The sequence below is a fragment of the Hippocampus zosterae genome, chromosome 4 (genome assembly GCF_025434085.1).
Source record: "Hippocampus zosterae strain Florida chromosome 4, ASM2543408v3, whole genome shotgun sequence".
Lineage (NCBI taxonomy): Eukaryota > Metazoa > Chordata > Actinopteri > Syngnathiformes > Syngnathidae > Hippocampus > Hippocampus zosterae.
The window spans coordinates 3,242,488-3,269,323 of NC_067454.1; the positions used below are offsets into that span (position 1 = coordinate 3,242,488).

Sequence of the window (26,836 nt, forward strand, 5' to 3'; positions counted from 1 at the left end):
AAAATATGCCATTTCATTCCAGCGTGACTTTATATTTGTTTTGGTGTTGTCGTTGGCACACTGCAGTCAGATATATTTCATAAAGCGAAAGAGGATAACCGGGCACTTTTTGCAAGTCATATAAAATCACAATTACCGTATTTTCACGACTATTCGACGCACCGTACGGTTGGGCGCAGTCTCATTAATGGGTGACATTTCTGTATTTTACACATACACAGGACGCACTGTACTAATGGGCGCAGTTTTACAGTGGTAAAACATACGCTTAAACATACGGCATGCCTGCATGCTAACACGTTCGCGAACACGTTAGCTTGAAGCATACACTGAAGCTCAAAGCTAAAACACGTTTTTAAAAAGGCAACGAAAGCAGAACTGAGTTCGGGTGTATTTTATTTACAAGGTACTCACGTATTTTGCTCAATCATCACTCAGAAAGCCATCAAAGTCGTCATCTTCTGTGTCCGAATTGAACAATTGTGCAAGTATCGGTAATCCATCCAAATCGCTGGCTTCATATATTTACATCTATGTGCACGGACGCGCTTCACTGATTGGCCGACCTATTCTCCTCATGCGTGCGTGTCGTCACTCACGTACACATTTTCTCTCTCTCCATAATTTACATATAAGTGCACGGACGCGCTTCACTGATTGGCCGACCTCTTCTCCGCACTTCACTGATTGGCCGACCTCTTCTCCGCATGCGTGCGTGTCGTCACTCACGTACAAATTTTCTCTCTCTCCATAATTTACATATAAGTGCACGGATGCGCTTCACTGATTGGCCGACCTCACTTCCGCCTTTTCTCTATATAAACAGCGTGTCGGGTCTCAGCCAGATTTTGGAACTCGGCTCATATAAAAGATGCTCCGCATTATAAGGCGTCCTGTCCATTTTGGAGAAAATTTTAGACTTTTAATGGCGCCTTATAGTCGTGAAAATACGGTAGTCCGTTTTGCAAATTTGACACTACATTTAACTGTTGCGATGCGAAATTGGGTGTCCTACTTATCGATTTTGTGGGGAAGGCCATCACTTGGATTGGATTTTATGCTTTGCGTGAGCTCGGCATGAAGTCATGCGAGTTCCGCGAAGCTCTCAAACCGAAAATGACAATGATTTGTTGTTCTATGTTTTTCGGCATTCGAAAAATGCACCCTTGGGATGTGACACGGTTCAAAAAAAAGGAAGGGCGGGGGAAAAAAACAATTCCGCCAACTCGTCTGAAAGATGGGCTGCATCAGATATGCACCAACTAATCACAGAGCCTATTAACTGTTCCACATACTCGCACGCACGCACACACACACACACACACACACACACACACACTCTTTTTTTTTTTTTTTTTTTTTGCACAAACATTTCTTTTGTTTTCTGCATTATTCATTTGACATTTTTAATTTATTCACAATCTGCAGTGGAGTACATCTGCACTTTATCATCATGTTTTTTTTTTTAACAAAATAATTTTAAAAAATAATTCTTAATCTTTTTGCAGCCAGCTTTTGTAAGCCTTGAGTGTCGCTAGCATGGTTTTGAGCATCCCATTTGTTCGCAATACGTCAAGTGGAATCATTCTCTCTCGCATTGTCAAATTCGTGGTGTTCTTCTGCAACTTCTTCATTAAAAGACTTTCTCCAAACTGTGGTCACTTTCCAAATCATTTGGTTGCAATTTTTTTATTTTTCCCCCCTCCCAACAGGACTGAATACAGCTGGTGAAATGCATTTTTGACAGCTGAGCTCAAACAGAAGGAAATTTCTTCCCGGCTTGAAACAGGACCAATTTTTTTTTTTTTTTGGAAACCCGATATGACTAATAAACACGAGCAATAAAGTGGCAAAGTCACCGTGCTGACGTTGTTTAAATGAATGAAGACTTCAAAGTCAATCATGTTGGGCCTAACCACACCGACATGTGACAGCAGCCCAAACGACACAGTGGCTTTTTGTCCTCGCGGTTCATCATTTGCGTTCGCGATATTGTGAGAAGCGTCACCGTGCTCGCAAGAAAGGCAGAAAATGTGAACTATGACAGATGATGAATCAGAAACCTAATTAGGCAAAAATCTGATTAAGATGTTAGACCTTTCATTGATAAAGAGGCTATGTATGAGTAAATATCCACATCCAGTTAAACAGACGCGCGCGCACACACACACACACACACCATGATTATATATAGCAAATAGCAGCAAGATTTAAATGACACCAGCCCAATTTGTCATCGTCTCCCTCCATGCGAGAGAGTGAGAAGCACTATGAAAATAACGTTGAAATCTCCACCGTCGTGATGAATTATTGATTTGATGTGAATCTATGCGGTGACGTTTTGTGTTGTTGTTCAATCAATTACGGGTCACGTGATCCGCAGAGGATGCCGAGCCGTTTCGACAGAGAACATTTTCCGAGGTGACCGTGGCAGTCGGCCAAAAAATTTTTCTGTATGTTCATATTGGCTTCGCTGCAAAAGATTGAAGATGCTTTTTTTTTTTTTTAATATTATTTTTAATGAAATCCAAGAGCACAAAATGTTCAGCGATCATTTCGTAGCTGAGATTAGACCTGACATTTTTAGAAAAATTACTGCTGCTCCATGCTGATGGTTGCAGTTTCATCGCATACGTTTCTCCTTCGGCTTTGCTTTTTTAATTTAATTTAATTTTTTTAACCAAGCCAACTGAAAAAGATTTCCAAGCCAAGGTGCTTTTATTCTGTCTTTAGCTTTTCAAGCTCAAAACAAGCACTGGAGTGAATAAAATTGCTTGAATATGTTGCAATTGTTGTCTGAACTTTATTATTCACGGTCCAAAATCCTCCTGAATATCATGAAGTACACCTGCAAGCTAAAGAAGAACCTATTAAATGATAAACGTACGGTTGTTTATTCGTTATATCATCTTTTGTTGTTGTTTTTTTTGGTTTTTGCTTGCTTGAGATCCGTGGGGTTAACCTTGCAAAACGGTTGCTCCTCAAAAGGAGAAAAATGCTCTCACTGCTTCGCCAAAATGCTCCGCAAAGAAAGAAAAAAAAACAATGAGAAGACTTCAAGTCTTGTACACGCTTTATAACATATATATAACACTTTCGCTTCATAAGATCTGCTGTTTTGGTATGGATGATGTGACGTGATATTCTGGAGATGTTTCATCGAAATCATTGCCCCAGGAGAGAAGGGTGACCTTGAGCTCTGGATATTTTGTTTGCTTTCGATGCATGTTCAGATGTTCGTTGGTCTATGTCAATTGACATAAAAGGGGGAGCCATTTGCAGTTTGTCATCTCTATTTCTCAACAGTTTAAAACCTATTGAGCTTTCTTTATTTATTTATTTATTTATTTATTGTTTTTTTTTTTTTTAATTCTTATATGCCAATATAACTCACCCCATTGATAGGATAGGTTTTCCAGTCCAGTTCCCCCAGCACCGCCGTGGTGTCCAAAAGAATCACTGGAAAAAGAGCAGAGCGGCAAGAGAGAGAAAGTCATGTAAAATGGAGAAGAGAGAGCAAGAGCACGGCGGGACAAACACAGCGAGCGCCAGAAGGGTGGCGGGAAAAAAAAACCAACCAACCCCCCCAAAACAAAAAACCCGAACAGGGCAAGTGCAAAAGAGGCTGCTGGCCGGGGAAGTTACAGAGAAGAGAAATGCAAACGACAAAAAAGGGAAGAGAGCAGACAATACTTATCAAGCTGTCAATGAGCAGCGGAACGCGCCCTAACGGCCTTAACGGATTCAACCAAGGGTGAAATAACAGCTCTTTTCAAGGTCTAGGACAACGCGGCGCTAATAGACACCTGGCTTCCATCGACGGGGAAAGTCAGGAAGATAAGAATTTTCCTGTGAAGAGGGGGATTGTTCTAAATCGGAAGGGGGGAAAAAAAAAGTCAAGAGTGAAAAGTGATGCGCGATAATTCATCATATTTTGAAAAGGGACCCGGTCACAACAAAAAAAAAATGCTTCTTAAAGGTTGAGACAATTTGTAATATCGGCATTTATTTATTTGATTTTGCTAATAAGGTTGACATTGATGATTTGCTTTTGCGGGCCACATTACATCATGTGGCGGACCAGAGTTAGCCCCCGGGCCACCAGTTTGACACCTAAAGACAATTTGTAATATTGGCATTTATTTATTTGATTTTGCTAATGAGGTTGACATTGATGATTTGCTTTTGTGGGCCACATTACATCATGTGGCGGACCAGAGTTAGCCCCCGGGCCACCAGTTTGACACCTGAAGACAACTTCTAATATTGGCATTTATTTATTTGATTTTGCTAATGAGGTTGACATTGATGATTTGCTTTTGCGGGCCACATTACATCATGTGGCGGGCCCGAGTTAGCCCCCGGGCCACCAGTTTGACACCTGAAGACAATTTGTAATATTGGCATTTATTTATTTGATTATGCTAATAAGGTTGACATTGATGATTTGCTTTTGCGGGCCACATTACATCATGTGGCGGGCCAGAGTTAGCCCCCGGGCCACCAGTTTGACACCTGAAGACAATGTGTAATATTGGCATTTATTTATTTGATTTTGCTAATAAGGTTGACATTGATGATTTGCTTTTGTGGGCCACATTACATCATGTGGCGGGCCAGAGTTAGCCCCCGGGCCACCAGTTTGACACCTGAAGACAATTTGTAATATTGGCATTTATTTATTTGATTTTGCTAATAAGGTTGACATTGATGATTTGCTTTTGCGGGCCACATTACATCATGTGGCGGGCCAGTGTTAGCCCCCGGGCCATCAGTTTGACACCTGAATACAATTTGTAATATTGGCATTTATTTATTTGATTTTGCTAATAAGGTTGACATTGATGATTTGCTTTTGCGGGCCACATTACATCATGTGACGGGCCAGAGTTAGCCCCCGGGCCACCAGTTTGACACCTGAAGACAATTTGTAATCCATCCATCCATCCATCATCTACCGCTTATCCGGGGCCGGGTCGCGGGGGCAACAGCTTTAGCAGGGAAGCCCAGACTTCCCTCTCCCTAGCTACTTCTTCCAGCACTCCCCGGGGGATCCCGAGGCGTTCCCAGGCCAGCTGGGTGACATAGTCTCTCCAGCGTGTCCTGGGTCTTCCTCTGGGTCTCCTCCCGGTGGGACATGACCGGAACACCTCACCGGGGAGGCGCTCAGGAGGCATCCGAATCAGATGCCCAAGCCACCTCATCTGGCTCCTCTCGATGTGGAGGAGAAGTGGCTCGACTCTGAGCCCCTCCCGGATGACTGAGCTTCTCACCTTATCTCTAAGGGAGAGCCCGGACACCCTGCGAAGAAAACTCATTTCGGCCGCTTGTATCCGGGATCTCGTTCTTTCGGTCACGACCCATAGCTCGTGACCATAGGTGAGGGTTGGGACGTAGATCGACCGGTAAATTGAGAGCTTCGCCTTTTGGCTCAGCTCCTTCTTCACCACGACAGACCGATACAACGTCCGCATCACAGCAGACGCTGCACCGATCCGCCTGTCGATCTCCCGCTCCCTCCTACCCCCACTCGTGAACAAGACCCCAAGATACTTGAACTCCTCCACTTGGGGTAAGATCTCCTCCCCGACCCGGAGGGGGCACTCCACCCTTTTCCGACTGAGGACCATGGTTTCAGATTTGGAGGTGCTGATTTTCATCCCAACCGCTTCACACTCGGCTGCGAAACGCTCCAGTGAGAGTTGGAGAGCCCCGTTTGAAGGAGCCAACAGCACCACATCATCTGCAAAAAGCAGGGATGAAATACTGAGGCCCCCAAAACAGACCCCCTCAACGCTTCGGCTGCGCCTAGAAATTCTGTCCATAAAGGTTATGAACAGAATCGGCGACAAAGGGCAGCCTTGGCGGAGTCCTACCTCCACTGGAAACGATTCCGACTTACTGCCGGCAATGCGAACCAAACTCTGACATCGGTGGTATAGTGACCGAACAGCCCGTATCAGGGGGTTCGGTACCCCATACCCACGAAGCACCCCCCACAGAACTCCCCGAGGGACACGGTCAAACGCCTTCTCCAAGTCCACAAAACACATGTAGACTGGTTGGGCGAATTCCCACATACCCTCAAGGACCCTGCTAAGGGTGTAGAGCTGGTCCACTGTTCCACGGCCGGGACGAAAACCACACTGCTCCTCCTCAATCTGAGGCTCGACTTCCTGACGGACCCTCCTCCCCAGCACCCCTGAATAGACCTTACCAGGGAGGCTGAGGAGTGTGATCCCTCTGTAGTTGGAACACACCCTCCGGTCCCCCTTTTTAAAAAGAGGGACTACCACCCCGGTCTGCCAATCCAGAGGCACTCTCCCTGTTGTCCACGCGATGTTGCAGAGGCGTGTCAACCAGGACAGCCCCACAACATCCAGAGCCTTGAGGAACTCCGGGCGGATCTCATCCACCCCTGGGGCCTTGCCACCGAGGAGCTTTTTAACCACATCGGTGACTTCAACCACAGAGATAGGAGAGCCCACCTCAGAGTCCCCGGGCTCTGCTTCCTCCAAGGAAGGCGTGTTGGTGGAGTTGAGGAGGTCTTCGAAGTACTCTGCCCACCGGTTCACAACGTCCCGAGTCGAAGTCAGCAGCGCCCCATCCCCACTGTACACAGTGTTAGTGGTGCACTGCTTCCCCCTCCTGAGACGTCGGATGGTGGACCAGAATTTCCTCGAAGCCGTCCGGAAGTCGGCTTCCATGGCCTCACCGAACTCTTCCCACGCTCGGGTTTTTGCCTCGGCGACCACCGAAGCCGCGGCCCGCTTGGCCAATCGATACCCGTCAGCTGCCTCTGGGGTCCCACAGGCCATAAAGGCTCGATAGGACTCCTTCTTCAGCTTGACGGCATCCCTCACTGCTGGTGTCCACCAGCGAGTACGGGGGTTGCCGCCACGACAGGCACCAACCAATTTGTAATTTTGGCATTTATTTATTTGATTTTGCTAATAAGGTTGACATTGATGATTTGCTTTTGCGGGCCACATTACATCATGTGGCGGACCAGAGTTAGCCCCCGGGCCACCAGTTTGACACATGAACACAATTTGTAATATTGGCATTTATTTTATTTGATTTTGCTAATAAGGTTGACATTGATGATTTGCTTTTGCGGGCCACATTACACCATGTGGCGGACCAGAGTTAGCCCCCGGGCCATCAGTTTGACACCTGAATACAATTTGTAATATTGGCATTTATTTATTTGTAAATTTATTTATAAATTTATTTATTTACATCTTGTTTGTTGTTTCATTGTGTGGACCTGATATGGACTGTTTTCAGCGCTTTTTGGCCACGACATTCGTCAAAGGAGCAGTATCTGTGCTTGGTGGTTGCGCCTTCTCGGCAGCACGCCTGTACCAGAACAGATTTTGATTGGGAGGAATGTCGGCGCCATTGACTGTCGGTGCTGGACAGACCTGGAGCGCTTGTGTTTTTTGCGCCAGTAATGGGCAGCATTTTTCACAACCCCGATTTGTTCAGTGGCTATGTCAGCGCTGTTGGACAGTTGGAATTGGTGCTGAAGTTGAGGATGAGGAGAGCGGAACGTTGGCGAAGAGCGCTGATGCGTATTTGGAACCGTGAGTCGCCGCTTGGAATTGAAATGGATTTCCATGGGACAGGAGAAGTGAACCAATCTCTTTTTTCGTCAATGGATGCTACAGCTTCTTGTTGACTTTGAAACTTAGCTTGTAGCCGACGTGTGCACATTTTGAGCATGACGTCTCTGATCCATTGGTTAAAGGACACTTTGATTCTCTCCTCTTTCATCTCAAACCGCTTCAAACAACAAAGCGTGTGACGGAAAAGTGGTTAGGACTGCACGACTGTCCGTGTTTTATGTTATGTGTTGTGTTTATTATTTTACTTTATGTTAACTGTTTTGTAAAGCGCTTTGTTACAGCTGCCGCTGTTGTGAAAGCGCTATATAAATCAGCATGTATTGTATTGTATTGTATTGTATTGTATTTGATTTTGCTAATAAGGTTGACATTGATGATTTGCTTTTGCGGGCCACATTACATCATGTGGCGGGCCAGAGTTAGCCCCCGGGCCACCAGTTTGACACCTGAAGACAATTTGTAATTTTGGCATTTATTTATTTGATTTTGCTAATAAGGTTGACATTGATGATTTGCTTTTGCGGGCCGCATTACATCATGTGGCGGGCCAGAGTTAGCCCCCGGGCCACCAGTTTGACACCAGTGTCATCGATGCTATAAACGTAGTTTTCGAGTCCGGATTTGGACTTTAACGACCAAACTCTTGTTCAGTGACTCGTGACCCCAAATATGCGCATTTTTGGAAAAACAGCTAATCTAAGTGAGATTTTGCTGGTGTGGTCGTTTTAGGGGGCACCGTTCTTGGCTGTGAGTGGCTGCATGTATTGCAGGGAGAGGGAAGGCAGGGGGGGGGGGGTGGGGGGTGTACAAAGCAGCGTGGAAGTTCCGAAGGGAGAAAAAAAAAGGAGCCAGCAGAGGGACCGGGACTCGGGGAGTCAGTGCTGGCGACTTGGCCGCCTTCCAGTGCGCTATTGTCGGCCGCTGCACGCACATCACTGGGGGTGGGCGGGGGCAGTGTGGAAGTTGGGAGAGAGAGGGAGGGGGGGAAGTCTTTGCAGTATTCTCTAATAATCACCTCCATTGCACATATTAAGCAACATTTCTGACAAGCGTTGTTCTCATTACAAGAGTACGCGGAGTAATTAACGGGAAGCCATGCGAAGCACCGAGCTATTTAGGAATGATGTCGCAAAACACCAAATGAAGCGCTTGGGTTGTACAGCGCACCTTTGACACAATCGCGGCTGGAATCACAGCGGAGTGCGCGCGACTACAGACAGCAAATCGGCAGGTCATTAAAAAGTGGACGTACAAAAAAAAAATCCGCAGCAAGTGCACGCGTAGAAAATGAATCAGGAAATGATCGGACACGTCAGCCAAGAGGAGAAGCCTACAAGGACTGCAGCACTATATTTAGATTGTATACGTTAATTGGTGAATTTTGAAATGTGCAGAGTGAAATAAAATTGAATTAAAAACATTTACAATTATTTTGTTGTTGACATGTTATTTTACATTCATTTTAGTTTTGCCAAATAATTACACAACCAATTCAGAACAACTTCCATTGTCATTTTTTTTTACACTTAAGTTATCTTCCGAGCCGCTTGATCCTCACTAGGGTCGCGGGGGGTGCTGGAGCCCATCCCAGCCGTCCCCGGGCAGTAGGCGGGGGACGCCCTGAATCGGTTGCCAGCCAATCGCAGGGCACACATAGACGAACAACCATCCGCGCTCACACTCACACCTAGGGACAATTTAGTGTTCAATCAGCCAGCTACGCATGTTTTTGGAACGTGGGAGAAAACCGCAGCACCCGGAGAAAACCCACGCAGACCCGGGAGAACATGCAAACTCCACACAGGGAGGCCGGAGCTGGAATCGAACCCGGTACCTCTGCACTGTGAAGCCGACGTGCTAACCACTGGACTACCGGGCCACTTAAGTTAATATTGATATATATATTTTGACCATGTAATCTAAATTTTTGTTCATATCCGACAGCCCTAAATGAAAGCATAATAAATTGCTTTAATTTAAATAAAATAAATTAAAGTATTGCTTTAATAATAAATTGCTTTAATTTAAATAATAAATTTTCAAGCAACACCAGTCTCCAAATAACAAGTGAGACAATAACAACACCGAATGGCAAGAATCAGACTCAATGCACCCCAACTCTCATTCAATATTATTTGTTAAAATTAATTTCAAGAAAAATCTTTTCATCCGTCACGACTTTTCCAAGAAAATGTCATCCGAGCAGAGACGCCGGCCTGTAAACGGCGTTTCACTGCCATCTGTGGTAGAATTCAGCGGAAAAGGCGCCACTTGTGTCTGAGTGAGACGCAGCCGAATCCGTTCCGCTAAAAATAAATTTGTTCACGGAAGGTACAGAGCCACTCTGGGTCGCATACGCACCCCATGCTTCGACGAAAAGCCTCGGAAAAGTCCAATCCGCTGCGCCGTACAAGATTGGAGCACTTTGCGCTTGTAACCGTCGACACGAGCGACAATTACTGCAAATGACCAACATTCAATTTCTCTTCTGAGGTCATTGCTGCAAACAGCATTTGCAGATTAGACTGTGACAATCACCCAAAAGTCCGCCACTTGACATCCCATACTCCCACTGATGAGATTTTTTATCTGTTCATAATTAATTATCTATGATCATTATGACCGGGAATAGCCTCTGCGGCGCCTCTGTTCAAGTAGAGTGTCACTACAACGCGGCGTCCGCAAGTTGCGGTCATGTTAATTATGGACACAAAAAAATGGTGACCCAAAAAAAATATAGCCCTTTAATTTCTGGATTAATTTTAATATTCAATCCCTATAAGAGCATTTTATTGACAGCTTTTGAAGTTGGGACCAAACGGGGGTCCCTCCTCGTCTCCTCGTCATTGCAGCCCAAGCGGCTAAATTCCGTTTGAATCGTCTTTAGATGCGTCGGCATGTTTGGAAGCAAAAAGCAAAAGCGCTCCTATTTTCGGTGATAGTCGTTCCCCGTGAGCAACGTTGCGGTTGTTCTTTTCCAAAACGTGCTGCTCGATGTTGTCATACTATATATGACCGAAGTGATCAAAGGTCAAACAGCCAACGGCATAGTGAATTGACCTCCGACTTGGTTTCTGCACGGTTGACAGTGAGAATGCTCTTGAATTGCAAAATCCGCAACAGTCTGCTTTTCCTTAAATACGTCTCGTTTTGCTCTTCTTCTTCCTCTTGGGAGAACGCCACACATTGGCCCAAAACCAAAAGCAATCAGCCGTCCAATCAGAAAACGAGAGTGCAAATAGAGATTGTAATTACCTTGTGATTCGGCCTCAAAAATCCTGTTTGTTCAATGAACCACGACACACAACGTGAAGAATCTCGAGCTCTGCTCTCCGGTCACAGCTCAGGGTTGGAGGAGAGTCATGATGCGGCGCAGGCCTGCCGGACAGTTTGATCTGATGAATGGGCAATTTCCTTTGTCTCCACACAAACGGTTACCAATCTCCATCAATGAAGCCAGTCCCACTTCAGGGCTCGACATGATTGACCGCGGAGTCACGTCTTTTGATGACCCGCCCACTCCAACGTGGAGGCTGGTATTTCCAAATGTGGATGAATGCAGCGGTCGCACGGAGCAGCGCTGATCACCTTTAGGTAGTCCAAATGAAGCCGTTAGTCACTATTGAGGACTATTAAGGACCTCGCCGGCACTGAAATTGCGGCTGACGTACGATGACAGGGTGGCCGTGTAACAGTCCAAAATAGCCAATATTTTTTTTTATAAAGCGTCACAAATATACTCAGGGTGTAGGAAATGGGGGGGGCGGGGAGGTGCGTCCGTAGAAGTCTGCAGGGCTTTTAAAGGGAACGAGAGGAGACGAGTCGATTAGCGGTGAAACAAGTCAGCTGTGTTCATGCTCCCAAATGCACAAAATGCCCTTTTTAAAAATGCGCCACGTGGGTCTGCTGAAATACCAAAACTTAGTCTCACCTGCCCCTTTGCAGATTTACACCTCAGCCTGTGACAGACTTTCACTGGGCACAACAAAAAAATAAACTCTCCATTTTGAGTTGAGAGGTTTCACAAAAATATGGCGTTCACTGTCCAGGACTTTCAAGACTTATACAGTGGATGCTTAGCATGAAATCGAAATCATCTTTTCAAATTCTGGCCGTCATTGCCTCCACGTTACGTTTGTGCGTATTTGTGGACCTTGGCCAGCCTTAATTTTGGTCTCCTCCCTTGGCTTTAAATCAGGCGACTGACTTGGCAGTGGTGATACAAACCCCTCCACAACATCAACAGACGTCAAGAGTGATCCATAGAAGGTAGATGGGCTCAAAATCATTGTCCAAATTTGACTCCAGAGATGGCTTCGTGCTGCCAACCCTCCGGTAACATTGACGCACAGGAAAGCAAGATTGGACCGTGCCAGAAAGCATCGAATTATCATCCGCCGCGATACAACTGGACAGTATTTCAGCAGCACTTTAAATCAATCGGTGCTGTATACAAAGTGCTGGACATGGAGCAAAAAGATTTCGTATAACAACAATCAATAAAATAAGAAATGAATAACAACGCGTAGAGAGCACAAAAACTGTCAAACTGAAAATCAAGTCTCATGCTGAGTCAAAAGCCAAAATTAAAAATTAGTTTTAAGACGAGTTTGAAAGATGGGCAGTGAAGGGGCTTGCCGAACGTTCAGCGGAAGGTCATTCCAAAGAGAGGGACCGGCAAAGGAAAAGGCTCCATCCCCTCTGATTCTCCGCTTAAGTCTCGGTACCCCTAATGGTGTCTGGTCCGGGGATCAGAGCGGTAAGGTGGGGCAAGGTCATTTTAAATTTTTCAGAAAAACATAATAATAATAGGATCTTCAAAAGAATCGGGATGTGAGCGTAGGAGTTCTGTGCTCCCTCTTACGAGTACCAGTCAAGAGGCGAGCAGCGGCACTTTGGACCAACTGGAGATGCTTAATGGAGGATTGGTTGACTCCAATTTAAAGTACGTTACATTAATCCAGCCGAGATGTGACAAAGGCATGAATGAGTGTTTCAAAGCGCTCTAGATTGATCGAATGCTTTGGGCGACGGATCAATCAAGAATGATTGCGATGAGAAAATTAGAGAGCAGGGGGGAAAAGATGGGCAAACGTGACAGGTTGATGATTCCCAATTTAACTATCAAAGAATTATTTGTAAATTTGTCCGCAAAAAAAGTACGTATTCTACATAAAAAAAGATGTCATCCCTGACAGGTGCTATATTTGTTCAATTATAGCTGTCGGAAGATACTTCATTTAAAGTTTGATTGAAAATCGGTTGCAAAAGTAGGCGGAGGAAAAATTTGTAAAAATGTTCGCATTTGACATATGAGTTAAACAAATATGAATCGAAGCGAGGCAGCAGAAATTCTTGTCGTCCATAAATTTTGTCCATAAATGGGTTCAAAAAAATATAAACGGTGCAATATTTGAAAAGTAATTCTTAACGCGCCGTTTACTTCGCACCTCTACAATTCAAACTGATTTTGCCAGCCAAAAATGTTCAGCTCACTGGCACAAAATAATGAGTTCCAATACTTCTCACGGGCAGTTCACGGAGAAATATCACCAATGCGTTCATTACATTTTTGTCTATGACTTGGCAATGAGTGTCCTGACAGATATTTTTAATATTTTTTGCTAACCTAATCTGACTTTATGAACGGGGCAAATATTAGCCATATGCCTCAGTATGATTTGGTGCAGTTTTGCACCACCACCATCACCTCCAACAATAACAAAAACATATATTACACATGATATATTTCAAAATCTCTTGCCCGATCTCTCGGGTGAAAACGTGACTGTTCCCGACTAGGCGTCGCCAAGACGAAACGTCTCCGCAGCCGTGCTGTCTGCGGCGTCTCGACCGGAGGAAGGCCACGATGGCAAAGTCAACCAAGAACAAGGAACCAAAAACTTTCCCGACTGGCTTTCATTCTCAGAGGGCGATCAGGAAAGAAGTCAAAATGGAGAGGAGCGCGAACATGGCAAATGTTTGTTCTCACAGTGAGGCAAACTTCCCGACGCGGGAAAAAAAAAAAAAAAAATCAATGCAATTAAGATGGTGACACTCACCCAATTTATTTACCTCCTCCAATCAATGGCATCCTTTATAGCACAATGACCCCCCCCCCTCCTTTTAAGAGCGATCGGTCACTTCGAATAACACCGGGAGCATCTTGGCTCCCTAAGTACGAAGATAATGCGGGCCAGTCGGCTTCCATCACAAACTGTGAGAAACACTCGCTTGATAATGATCATTGAACTCTGGCATTGATCTGCTCCAACCGGGCCTGTTTCTTCAAAGGACTTCCCCTTACTACAACCGCAAGACTCCTTTTTATTATTATTTTTTTTTTTCATAACATGAATTTTTTTCAGTGCGGGTGTGTGTGTCATGGTTGGTTTTCTGGGGGTATTTATTTGCCAACACAAAAAATACCTCAAACCTTTTCATTAATAATCTTAATGAGCCTGACTGGCTTCAGTCAAAACACATTTAAAGCCTTTTATTTTATTTTATTTTTTTTTTTTTTAGTTCTGCTGAATATACGTTAAATTGGTAGCACGGCTGCCTCACAGTTCAGGCGTTGTGGGTTCACATCCATGCTCCGGTACTCCAATTTTCCTCCCCCCAAAAATGTGCGTGTCATTCATTGAAGAAATTGTCCTTCGGGGGCCAATATGAGTGCGCCAGTAACTTGAAATCTTCATTTTACAACGTATTGTTTTTTTCGGCGAAAACTATTCAGCGTGAAGCAAAAACTTTAAGTTGACATTGAATAGATTATTTGTTTTAAGTAATTGAGCCAACCTATTTTTTTTTTAATTTCGATCCACTTGAAGTAACTTGCTTGCGGCAACTTCAGAAATTTTTTATCACTTGAACTAAGTGAATTATTAACATGAGTCAAAACAACAAGGCGGTTTTTGTAAGTTTATCCAATTTTTCATTTTTTTTTCTCTGTAGTTAACAAACAAACGAAATAATGACACCATTAGTATGCGTGCAGTTGACTTACGAAAGATTTTAATTCTTACCTGCTTTGCCCCCCCCCCAAAAAAACTTCCTATTCCAGACTTGCACCTTGGTCAGTCTCGCCGCTTTGTGAGTACATTTGAAACTCCTCACGTTGTGGTTTGATCAAGTTCCTCCCGTACGCCTTCCCCCCCCCCCCCCCCCTCCTTCAAGCCTGTCTCTAGCGCAGGCATTGGAGCGGGCAGACGCGCGTCCTGTGGGGGGGGGGAAAACTCGGCGCACTGACATCAAGTGATGTGCACGCTGAGATGAAGTGAAGGAGACTCTGACATTTGGCTGGCGCAAGGAGCCGTCTGTCCTCTTTTTGAAAAACGTGCATCCTAAACATCAAACCCGCGGCGAGGAATAATAAACTGACCTCTGTCCACGTGTGAAGCGGAAGATTTTCAAGAGGGGATTGACATGAAGGAGACAGTTTAGCCATGTGGCTCATGAGCACCAAGTCAGAGCTGATAACATGATCGATGAAAGCCCATCTTCTAATCGACTGACGCTGCCCGTTCCGTTCCACAAACCAAAATCTCGTCGTATTGCGAGTTTGTGAGGGATTCTTCTGGCAGCAGCAGAAGCCGACACGTCTGATAGCAACAAAAATGAGCGCAGAGGTGGGGAACGGGCATGTCCGAAGCATTGGCGGAGCTGACAAGTTGCCAGAGGCTTCCATTGAACTCTTATACTCCCTGTCAGCGCTACAATATTGGTGTGCTCTCACACTTTGGACGGTAGACAACAATGCCAGAGCGTTTTTCCACAATTTACGTGGAGACCAACAAACACTTCTTTTAAAAATATTGAATAGAAACAAAGACAGGTTTGAGGTAGACGGGTCGATTTTGCCATCCGTCCATCTCCTATCCGGCTTTTACTTTTTAGGGTCATGAGTGAGCTGCGGACTATCCCAGCTGACGTTGAGCAACCCTTGTCACAGAACTACCTTACAAATAATATTAGTAATTATAATATTTATGATTATTCAAATATTTAAAAAATTAATCATTTTAATTAAACAAAAAGTAACCTATGAAGCATTTTGGAGGTGCGAAAGTGGTGTGCGTGGAGAAAACCTATACTAGCTTGCGGAGCGGAGAACGAACAAACTCTACACGGTGATGTTCTGATGAACATACAAAGTCTGACCTGACCCGATTGGGAGGCAGACGTGGTCACACATTGCTGCCAAATTGATGTGGTCAAATGAAGTAACCCAAAGAATTGTTTGGGGGCCAAAATTGAACGGTGATTTAAAAAAAAAATTAGCATGCTAATGGAACGATATTTGTCTCCAAAGTATTTACCTCCTTTCCCGCCTAGTCCAGTTCTCTTATATTCTAGTAGTACAAGAAATACACGCAGGTGCATCTCAATAAGTACGCACATTACAGAAACTTCCCGTTTCGGTTTTTTTTTTTTTTTTTTTTTTTGGTTACAGCAATAGAAAACCACTTATTTTGTGAACTGGCCATTTTGTTTTTAAAAATCTGCATATGAGATCACTTTTTGACTTTTTGCCTACTGAAGGATGCTGAAGGAACGATATTTGTCTCCAAGGTATTCACCTCCTTTCCCGTCTAGTCCAGTTCTCTTATATTCTAGTAGTACACGAAATACACGGTAGGTGCTTTTTTGGTTACAGCATTAGAAAACCACTTATTTTGTGAACTGGCCATTTTGTTTTTAAAAATCTGCATATGAGATCACTTTTTGACTTTTTGCCTACTGAAGGAACGATATTTGTCTCCAAAGTGTTTACCTCCTTTCCCGCCTAGTCCAGTTCTCTTATATTCTAGTAGTACACGAAATACACGCAGGTGCATCTCAATAAGTACGCACATTATAGAAACTTGTCGTTTCGTTTGTTTTTGTTTTTTGGTTACAGCGATAGAAAACCACTTATTTTGTGAACTGGCCATTTTGTTTTTAAAGATAAGATAAGATATCCTTTAAATCTGCATATGAGATCACTTTTTGACTTTTTGCCTACTGAAGGATGCTGAAGGAACGATATTTGTCTCCAAAGTATTTACCTCCTTTCCCGCCTAGTCCAGTTCTCTTATATTCTAGTAGTACACGAAATACACGCAGGTACATCTCAATAAGTACGCACATTATAGAAACTTGTGGTTTCGTTTTTTTTTGTTTTTTTTACAGCATTAGAAAACCACTTATTTTGTGAACTGGCCATTTTGTTTTTAAAAATCTGCATATGAGATCACTTTTTGCCTACTCCAATAAATGTACTTTTGTACGATATTACAATGTACGTGATGTTTAGCACCTGTGTATCGCCCAACGGATAAATATGCATACATGATAGCTTACGAAGCGTACCACTGGTGCTATAGCAGAAAGAGAAACATAAATCATTGTTAAATGTATCCACAGCCCCATTGGGATTATATAACATATAGCATTATTTATGAACTCGAGTATGTAGGCACATCTAAAATGGAAGCTCGAGCTGTGAGGCTGGTTAGTACCTCGCAAGTAAATGAGACTCGTCGCGTAGTGTTTTGTTCCGTCTTTAAACGAAGTTCACGACAAGCTTGAAGCCTTTTTTGTTGTTACTCGTAAGCAGGGCGCGTGTCCTCACCTTGATTTGAGACTCCTTGGTCGCCCAGGTTACTTTGGGCGAGCAGGACCAGAAGCAGGCAGTATTTCCCACAGGAGAGCATGGTTGAGTCAGACAGGTGCGCTCTGGAGCGGGCAAAAACCTACGCGGAACCCTCTCACTTGACCCTCCAAAATAAAAGCTAACGGCTTTGAAACGAAACGAAAGGAAGCCGTTGTATCCACACTCACAAGGTCGTCCGTCGCCCGGCGAACGGGAGATGGACATGCGATGCCATTGCGCGCGGTGGTGGTGGGGGGTGGGGGTTGGGGGCAATCCCCACCACTTTGTTGGCCGCAACTTCCAAAATAAAAGAATTTGCGAGTCTTGTTCGACGGCGAACTTTTCAGGGCAAAGTACCGTACCTCATTTGAAGGCGGTTTATCCCAAAAGCAAGCAAGAGGAAGAACAAGGCTGAAGATCCAGACATACCGCTTCTCTCTCTCGCTTTCTCTCTCTCGCTTTCTCTGTCTCTCTGTCTGTTTACCTCACGCGCGCTCACCCTCTCTGGCTCTCTCTCTTCTCTCTCTGCCCCCCTCTTCCTCTCCCTTCTTCACCAACAGCGGAGAACAAGTAGGCTACGAATGTGATGTTATTTTCCTGATCTCACTTCTATCCCGCGCTTTCTGCATGTAAACGATTGAAAACACATGGCTTTCTATTTTGGGGGTGATGGATGAAAAAAAAAATAGAAATACGCAGCAGCCAAACGCTCACATGCTATAGTGCAGCTGATATAAGCCGCATCGGATGATGTGGTTTTGGGATCGGTACGCTGTCTGGAACTGTTTGCACTGACAAGCAGATAGATTTCAAATTCACGATGTTTGCAACTATCCCAGCACATGTGCGCGCATGTCCTTGATCAAGTCAATTAATCACCTTGCTTTCCGACAGAAATTGCCAAACAAGGGAATCATGCATTATTAAAATCTTGCGAGTTGTTGGGGTTTCTTTTTGTGTGCAAACAGTCATGTGTGGTCACCCACGAGTAAAAACGCAGTGCTGCCTGTGAACTGATGCATATGATTCACCAACACACACACACACACACACACGCGGGGTAGTGATGAAACATGAGGCCCTATGCTAAAAAAAAACTAACAAAAAAAAAAACTATTTCAAATTGTACCAATGATTCACAATATGCACAAATGAGATGTTACTGTTTGGACTTTTCCAAATATTTCGATTGCGTTTGCTTGCGAAAAACGATGTCATCCCATTTCTGTCAAACGGAACGTTATTGACAGGAGATGTTGACATTTGGTGTGGAAATTCAAGTGACTGGTTGTTGCGTGTTCGGTTAGTGTCACTGCACTGGCGGAGCAGCATTTCATCAACATTTTGATCATATCAGCAGTGACTTTGGGCGATCGACGACAGAAAAGGAGATAAAAATTGATGTGTGTATTTAAGAACTGCACCTTTATTTTTCCCCTCGTTTTACGCCCAGCGGCACTTCCTGCCACGGGGTAGCGGTTTGCTGAGATTTTTTGGAATATTCACATGAATTGAATTCTACTTTTTTATTCACTTGTTTGTATGACAGCTACATGTTGTTCGTTTATCAATTATTCCTTGATTGTCTTTATCACTTATCTTAACTTTTGTTATTGTTAATAGCCTGTTACATTTCTTCCAAAGATCTCTGTGGCAAGTCTGGACATTTTTTTGATTTCAGCACCAGGGACAGTGACGCATGACAGTGGAAGAGTTGACGGTGGCGACCGTTTGAATTTTTGACAAAATAATATTCATTCATTCATTCATCTTCCGAGCCGCTTGATCCTCACTAGGGTCGCGGGGGGTGCTGGAGCCTATCCCAGCTGTCTCCGGGCAGTAGGCGGGGGACACCCTGAATTGGTTGCCAGCCAATCACAGGGCACACAGAAACAAACAACCATGCACGCCCGCACTCACACCTAGGGACAATTTAGAGCGTCCAATCAGCCTGCCATGCATGTTTTTGGAATGTGGGAGGAAACCGCAGCACCCGGAGAAAACCCACGCAGGCCCGGGGAGAACATGCAAACTCCGAACAGGGAGGCCGGAGCTGGAATCGAACCCGGTACCTCTGCACTGTGAAGCCGACGTGCTAACCACCGGACTACCGGGCCACCATCGTCTCCTTATTATTATTTTTTCATTATTTTACAGATCTGGCTCAGGCCAAGCCTCACTTTTCACAACAGCACTTTAGTTAACATTAGTCCATACTTTTGTGACATCTCGGCTGGATAAATGCAATGCATTTAATTTCAGAGTCAGCCAGTCCTCCTTGAAGCATCTCCAGTTGGTCCAAAATGCTGCTGCTGCTAGCCCACAACTGGAGCTCATAAGAGGGAGCACATAACTCCAATTCTGGCCTCCCTTCACAAGCTCCCATTTTAGAGTTCATTTGTAGATACTTTTATTTGTTTTCAAATCTTTAGATGATCTCGGCCCACCTTACCTCTCTGAGCTCCTCCGCATCTTTGTACTTTTCCGGTGCCCAGATGCTAATGGAGAATCAAGGATGAAGCAAAGGCTCAGACGGGATCCCTTCAAGACCTCCCGATAAACATCTTTGTCCATTTTTACAACTTCTCTTGAAAGACATTTTAGTTTTTTTGTCTTTCAACTCAACATTGCAGACTTGGCATTGTTTTCGCGTTTTATTGCGCTGCTGTTATATTTTTCATGTTTTGACTTTATTTTTATATGTCCGATTTTTTTTTTTTTTACATGATGCGCAGAACTTTGTGTGCAGCTGCAGTTCTTTTTCAAGTTCCCCAGACATAAAGTTGTGTTGTTTTGCTCCAAATACTGCTCCATCCTCTTCGCAGGAGTGCCTGCTGTTTGCGAGACTGTCGGCGTGTACTTTGGTACTGTAATGGTCAATCCCGAGCCATTTAATTCCTGCTGGGTATCATAAATACAGTCCGCGTTCTATTCATTCAATTCTATTTTCGCTCTAAAAGTGGCTGAGCAGATGGAGGATTGGATCCGTGTATTTGTTCACAGCATGACACCTTAACTGACTCATAATACGTAGCTGCGGATAGCCGTGATCAGTGAAGGCATATTTTCATGTTATCCGTTCTGTGAGGTCATTTGGAGATTTTCTGCAAATGGTGATTCAAACCAAAGAGTCGTACATACCAAGGGCCAATTGTGCTTACTGGAGGATGATCCGATTTCTATTTCAAACACCGCATGAGTTTTCCCAGTGCAAAAGAGAGAGGGTGGGGGGTGTGGGGTGGGGAGTGTTTTCCCACAAACAAAGGAAACAGGCACACTGCCACCTGATTTCTGTGGAGGTCTTTTGACTGCTGAAACAGTGTGGGGGGGGGGTGTTTTTTTTGGTTGTTGTTTTTTAGACTTGCTAGTGATAGTGCTCTTAGCAGACAAATATTGCAGCCCTCAGCGCCTACAAGCAGGGATTTACTTCTTGTTTGGACGCAAAGCACCTTTTGTGTTTATATTTGTATTGAATTGCCTGTACCTTGACCTCAACATTGTTCATTTGGAGCTCCATTTGCATTCTGAAAAAAAATATACTGCAGCGCATATTGTCTTTTTATACAGGCCCAAAGCAGGCGATTTGTCTTCTTGTTTTGTCTCATGAACATGACATACATTCACTACGATGGGATAATCAAAGTAGTGAATGTTTCCAAAATCTTTTCATTTTAAATAACCGATTACATAAGTTGTATGCTGTACAACGATGGGAATGAAAGGAGCCACTTGGATTTGTGGCGAATGAGGTTGGCTGTTCCAGCTCCGGCCTCCCTGTGTGGAGTTTGCATGTTCTCCCCGGGCCTGCGTGGGTTTTCTCCGGGTGCTCCGGTTTCCTCCCACATTCCAAAAACATGCGTGGCAGGCTGATTGAACACTCTAAATTGTCCCTAGGTGTGAGTGTGAGTGTGAGTGCGGATGGTTGTTCGTTTCTGTGTGCCCTGCGATTGGCTGGCGACCGATTCAGGGTGTCCCCCGCCTACTGCCCGGAGACAGCTGGGATAGGCTCCAGCACCCCCCGCGACCCTAGTGAGGATCAAGCGGTTAGGAGGATGAATGAATGAATGAATGAATGAGGTTGGCTGTGTTCACACCCACAACAGTGCAAACCACAATTTTTTTAAGGATACCGTCTTGCGCACAACTGCTTGTTCCCCACATGCCTGGATGGATGGATGGATGGATGGATGGATGGATGGATGGATGGATGGAAGTCCTTTGCTCATTCGCATTTTTCCTCATGATACATTTGTTGTGACAAACCTGAGGAAGAAAACACACTCAACAGTCACGTGTTCCAACATTTATGGTCAAATGCAAATATTTTCAATTTCAAGCAAAAATGAAAGAATTGGCGTCATCATTCCCATGCTCCTGGATTGGAAATTAGATTTCTGTAGATTTGGGCTGAATTTACCGTGTTAAAAAAAAAAAAGGAGCAATGACGATCATCAATCTGGCATTTCGCAGTAGTTGACAGTCTCGTTACATCAGCTCAGCAAAATCTCCGTTTCCGAAACGATGTCATACCTTTGAATGGAAATTGGATCCGCCCGCTTCAGAATTACACGAGCGTCTGCACCTGCCTTTTGCGAACATGTTTCTCACACGCTGTTGTGTGGGAAGCAGTTGTTGACAGACAGCTTTGCTGTAATTGAGCAATTCAGAAGCTGTGTGAGACATCTGCAGTGCATCATCGCGCAAGCCACTTCATACAAAAGTCAACGAGACCGCATTTGCATTTCCATAAGGCGCTCTACTTCTCCGCACCGAAATAGAATCACAAAACTCAACTAATGATCTATTGGCAGCAGTTGTTGTGTTAACTAACGTGTAAAGCAAGCAATAATGAGAATGATGAGAAAATAAGCACATTTTTTTTTCTGTTCAGACAGGCCAATGTTGTTGCTTCATTTAAAAGACTTACCACCTTTGGATGATAACTTCAAAGATCTGAGCATGTCGACTTCTTTGAGAAGAATATTCTTTCGTTGGCTTTTCTCATCCGTCTCAAAATCGGTCATCCCCACTGCCTGACTGGAATTATCCTGAGGCCGTGACCTTATGCAGGATTAGATGGAACGGTCCTCAAATGGTTCAGGTCCTACTTGGAGGAAAGGGGTTACTTTGAGAACCATTGAAAGTTTCGAATCTGATTGAACGGCCATGATATGTGGGATGCCTCAAGAGTCAATCCTTGGACACTTTTTGTTCATGTTTTTTTTTTTTTCCCCAAGATGGCGCCCGAGTAGGCAGCCTTTGGCAAGTGCTCTTCAAGAGCCTTGCTTTTTTGTTCTTTTTTGCTGTTTTTGTCTTTTGTTTTGTCACATGTTTGTTGTTTCATTGTGTGGACCTGATATGGACTGTTTTCAGCGCGTTTTGGCCACGACATTCGTCAAAGGAGCAGTATCTGTGCTTGGTGGTTGCGCCTTCTCGGCAGCACGCCTGTACCAGCACAGATTTTGATTGGGAGGAATGTCGGCGCCATTGACTGTCGGTGCTGGACAGAGCTGGGGCGCTTGTGTTTTTTGCGCCAGTAATGGGCAGCATTTTTCACAACCCCGTTTTGTTCAGCGGATATGTCGGCGTTGTTGGACAGTCGGCATTGGAGCGGCTGGATGGATGGCTGCTGAAGTTGAGGATGAGGAGAGAGGAGCGTTGGCGAAGAGCACCGATGCGTATTTGGAACCGAGAGTCGCCGCTTGGAATTGAAGCGGATTTACATGGGACGGGAGAAGTGAACCAATCTCTTTTTTCGTCAATGGATGCTACAGCTTCTTGTTGACTTTGAAACTTAGCTTGTAGCCGACGTGTGCATGTTTTGAGCATGACGTCTCTGATCCACTGGTTAAAGGACACTTTGTTTCTCTCCTCTTTCATCTCAAACTGCTTCAAACAACAAAGCGTGTGATGGAAAAGTGGTTAGAACTGCATGACTGTCCGTGTTTTATGTTATGCGTTGTGTTTATTATTTTACTTTATGTTAACTGTTTTGTAAAGCGCTTTGTTACAGCTGCCGCTGTTGTGAAAGCGCTATAGAAATCAGCATGTAATGTATTGTATGTTACCTTCGGTTCACCTACTTCAGAACACTAATGTTGGCTACCATGTCAATGTCCCCAAATAAGAGCAGTTCAATGAAGGTATTGTGTCATTGTCTCGAGCAAAACAACTGGATGAAACAACATTTTCTTGACAACAGTCTTTGAGGACAGCAGCGCAAGATGACCCTATGACAGAATAAAGTGTTGCGAAGTCCTGCAAAGTTGTGATGACGACTCAACTGCAGACTGGCTTAGACCATGGTAGGTTTGACAACTTAGTTTCCTTCACCTTCTTTTTTCACGCACCTTCCTCACTGGAGGGCACCGTGAAGTGTCTGCACGGCCTGATTATTATGGATTTGATCGGCCTGTCAGACGATATCTATATTAAGGAAGCCATCCTTCCTCTCCCTCTGCTCCTGTCTTGGCCCTCACTGCGTCTTATTCTCCCACATCACAGCCTTCGTTCATCCTGACTCCATCAGCGCATCCTCTGCGTTTCTTTCCCTCCTTTTTTCCTTTCCACAAACAACCCATTCCTTCCCCTCAGATCCTCTGCTGCAGCGCCGAGGCACCTGCCCACACACTTTTTACCCTCAGTCCATCTTATTCTCTTCGATATGAACTCTCTCCCTCTCGCTCGGTTTGCTGCCGCTCTTTCCTCGCTCTCTCTCGCTCTGAATATTTCATGATTTGGTGGCGAAGTGCTGAGGTGAGGAGCCTGTCTAGAGCTTGCACAGCACAAATATTTACGCTCTGAACTTGGCTTAGTTGAGTGTCGGGACAAACTGTGTGTGTGTGTGTGTGTGTGTGTGTGTGTGTGAGTGTGTGTGTGTGTGATCTATGTAACTGTGATTACATGTGACATGGCTGCCAGAGGGCAGAGAAGGGTTTTGGTCTCTCATTCTGCATTGTTGAGGATACAGCTCCATTTCACCTTCTCTATGATGGCGATGGATGGATGGATGGACGGACGGATGGTTGGTTGGATGATTGGATGGATGGATGGATGATTGGATGGATGGATGGATGGATGGATGGATGGGTGGGTGGGTGGGTGTGGTGGATGGATGATAGATAGATAGATAGATAGATAGATAGATAGATAGATAGATAGATAGATAGATAGATAGATAGATAGATAGATAGATAGATAGATAGATAGATAGATAGATAGATAGATAGATAGATAGATAGATAGATAGATAGATAGATGGTTGGATGATTGGATGATGGTTGGTTGGATGGATGGTTGGATGGATGATTGGATGATAGATAGATAGATAGATAGATAGATAGATAGATAGATAGATAGATAGATAGATAGATAGATAGATAGATAGATAGATAGATATAGATAGATGGTTGGATGATTGGATGGATGGTTGGTTGGATGGTTGGATGGATGATTGGATGGGTGGATGGATGATAGATAGTTAGAGAGATAGAGAGATAGAGAGATAGATAGATAGATAGATAGATAGATAGATAGATAGATAGATAGATAGATAGATAGATAGATAGATAGATAGATAGATAGATAGATAGATAGATAGATAGATAGATAGATAGATAGATAGATAGATAGATAGATAGATAGATAGATAGATAGATAGATAGATAGATATAGATAGATGGTTGGATGATTGGATGGATGGTTGGTTGGATGGTTGGATGGATGATTGGATGGGTGGATGGATGATAGATAGTTAGAGAGATAGAGAGATAGAGAGATAGAGAGATAGAGAGATAGAGATAGAGAGATAGATAGATAGATAGATAGATAGATAGATAGATAGATAGATAGATAGATAGATAGATAGATAGATAGATAGATAGATAGATAGATAGATAGATAGATAGATAGATAGATAGATAGATAGATAGATAGATGGTTGGATGATTGGATGGATGGTTGGTTGGATGGATGGATGGATGGATGGATGGATGGTAGATAGATAGATAGATAGATAGATAGATAGATAGATAGATAGATAGATAGATAGATAGATAGATAGATAGATAGATAGATAGATAGATAGATAGATAGATAGATAGATAGATAGATAGATAGATAGATAGATAGATATAGATAGATGGTTGGATGATTGGATGGATGGTTGGTTGGATGGTTGGATGGATGATTGGATGGGTGGATGGATGATAGATAGTTAGAGAGATAGAGAGATAGAGAGATAGAGAGATAGATAGATAGATAGATAGATAGATAGATAGATAGATAGATAGATAGATAGATAGATAGATAGATAGATAGATAGATAGATAGATAGATAGATAGATAGATAGATGGTTGGATGATTGGATGGATGGTTGGTTGGATGGATGGTAGATAGATAGATAGATAGATAGATAGATAGATAGATAGATAGATAGATAGATAGATAGATAGATAGATAGATAGATAGATAGATAGATAGATAGATAGATAGATAGATAGATAGATAGATAGATAGATAGATAGATAGATAGATAGATAGATAGATAGATAGATAGATAGATAGATAGATGGTTGGATGATTGGATGGATGGTTGGTTGGATGGTTGGATGGATGATTGGATGGGTGGATGGATGATAGATAGTTAGAGAGATAGAGAGATAGAGAGATAGAGAGATAGATAGATAGATAGATAGATAGATAGATAGATAGATAGATAGATAGATAGATAGATAGATAGATAGATAGATAGATAGATAGATAGATAGATAGATAGATAGATAGATGGTTGGATGATTGGATGGATGGTTGGTTGGATGGTTGGGTGGATGGATGGTAGATAGATAGATAGATAGATAGATAGATAGATAGATAGATAGATAGATAGATAGATAGATAGATAGATAGATAGATAGATAGATAGATAGATAGATAGATAGATAGATAGATAGATAGATAGATAGATAGATAGATAGATAGATAGATAGATAGATAGATAGATAGATAGATAGATAGATAGATAGATAGATAGAAAGCCTCACGTTGGCAAACGTCTTTTCTATTTTGGCTGGCAAAGGTGAAGCTCAATTGCAGGTCTGGAGGAACATCAAAACACAATTAAGGGCTGACATGGAAGCGGTGATGCAGAAGAGTGAGGACACGCAAGGAGGAGTGGAGCTCGGCAAAGAGAGAAGGACAAGAGAGGGAGTCTCTGGGGAAGTTGACAGAGAAGCTCAGAGAAATAATTGTATTTTATTAATGGAGAAGTGATAGAAAAGGAGCAATCATTTGGATGGCGTGTCTTGGTTTATGTGTGAATAAAAAGGAGAAAATAGGTTGGGTTAAGTTTATTACAGATTCATCACATTATAAAGTGGATTTACTCCCATCAGTGCAGACACCCTTGGTGGCCACTGAATGAATGCTAATGACATCGGTGATCCCCCGGGCTTCATATTCTCACCACTTGCAAGAGAGACAATGCCCCGATCAATTGATGCTTACTTTGCTTTTATATTGGAGGATAACCGGCATGAATACTGGGCAGAGGTTGGTTAGACCCGATGT

At 43.7% G+C, this 26,836-nt stretch overlaps 1 protein-coding gene across 2 annotated transcripts in view; it reads right to left on the minus strand.

Annotated features, from left to right (window-relative positions):
• LOC127598891 (ephrin type-A receptor 6-like) overlaps positions 1 to 17,724 on the minus strand; it is a 59,665-nt gene extending 41,941 nt beyond the window's left edge. For both annotated transcript variants that reach the window (XM_052062455.1, XM_052062454.1), the window contains exons 1-2: positions 17,248 to 17,724; positions 3,395 to 3,459 (exon numbers count right to left, since the gene is read on the minus strand). In XM_052062455.1, the coding sequence (XP_051918415.1) occupies positions 3,395 to 3,459; positions 17,248 to 17,329 (147 nt within the window). In that variant the 5' untranslated portion in view covers positions 17,330 to 17,724. The remainder of the gene's footprint in view (positions 1 to 3,394; positions 3,460 to 17,247) is intronic.
• Between the last annotated feature and the right edge of the window lie 9,112 nt (positions 17,725 to 26,836).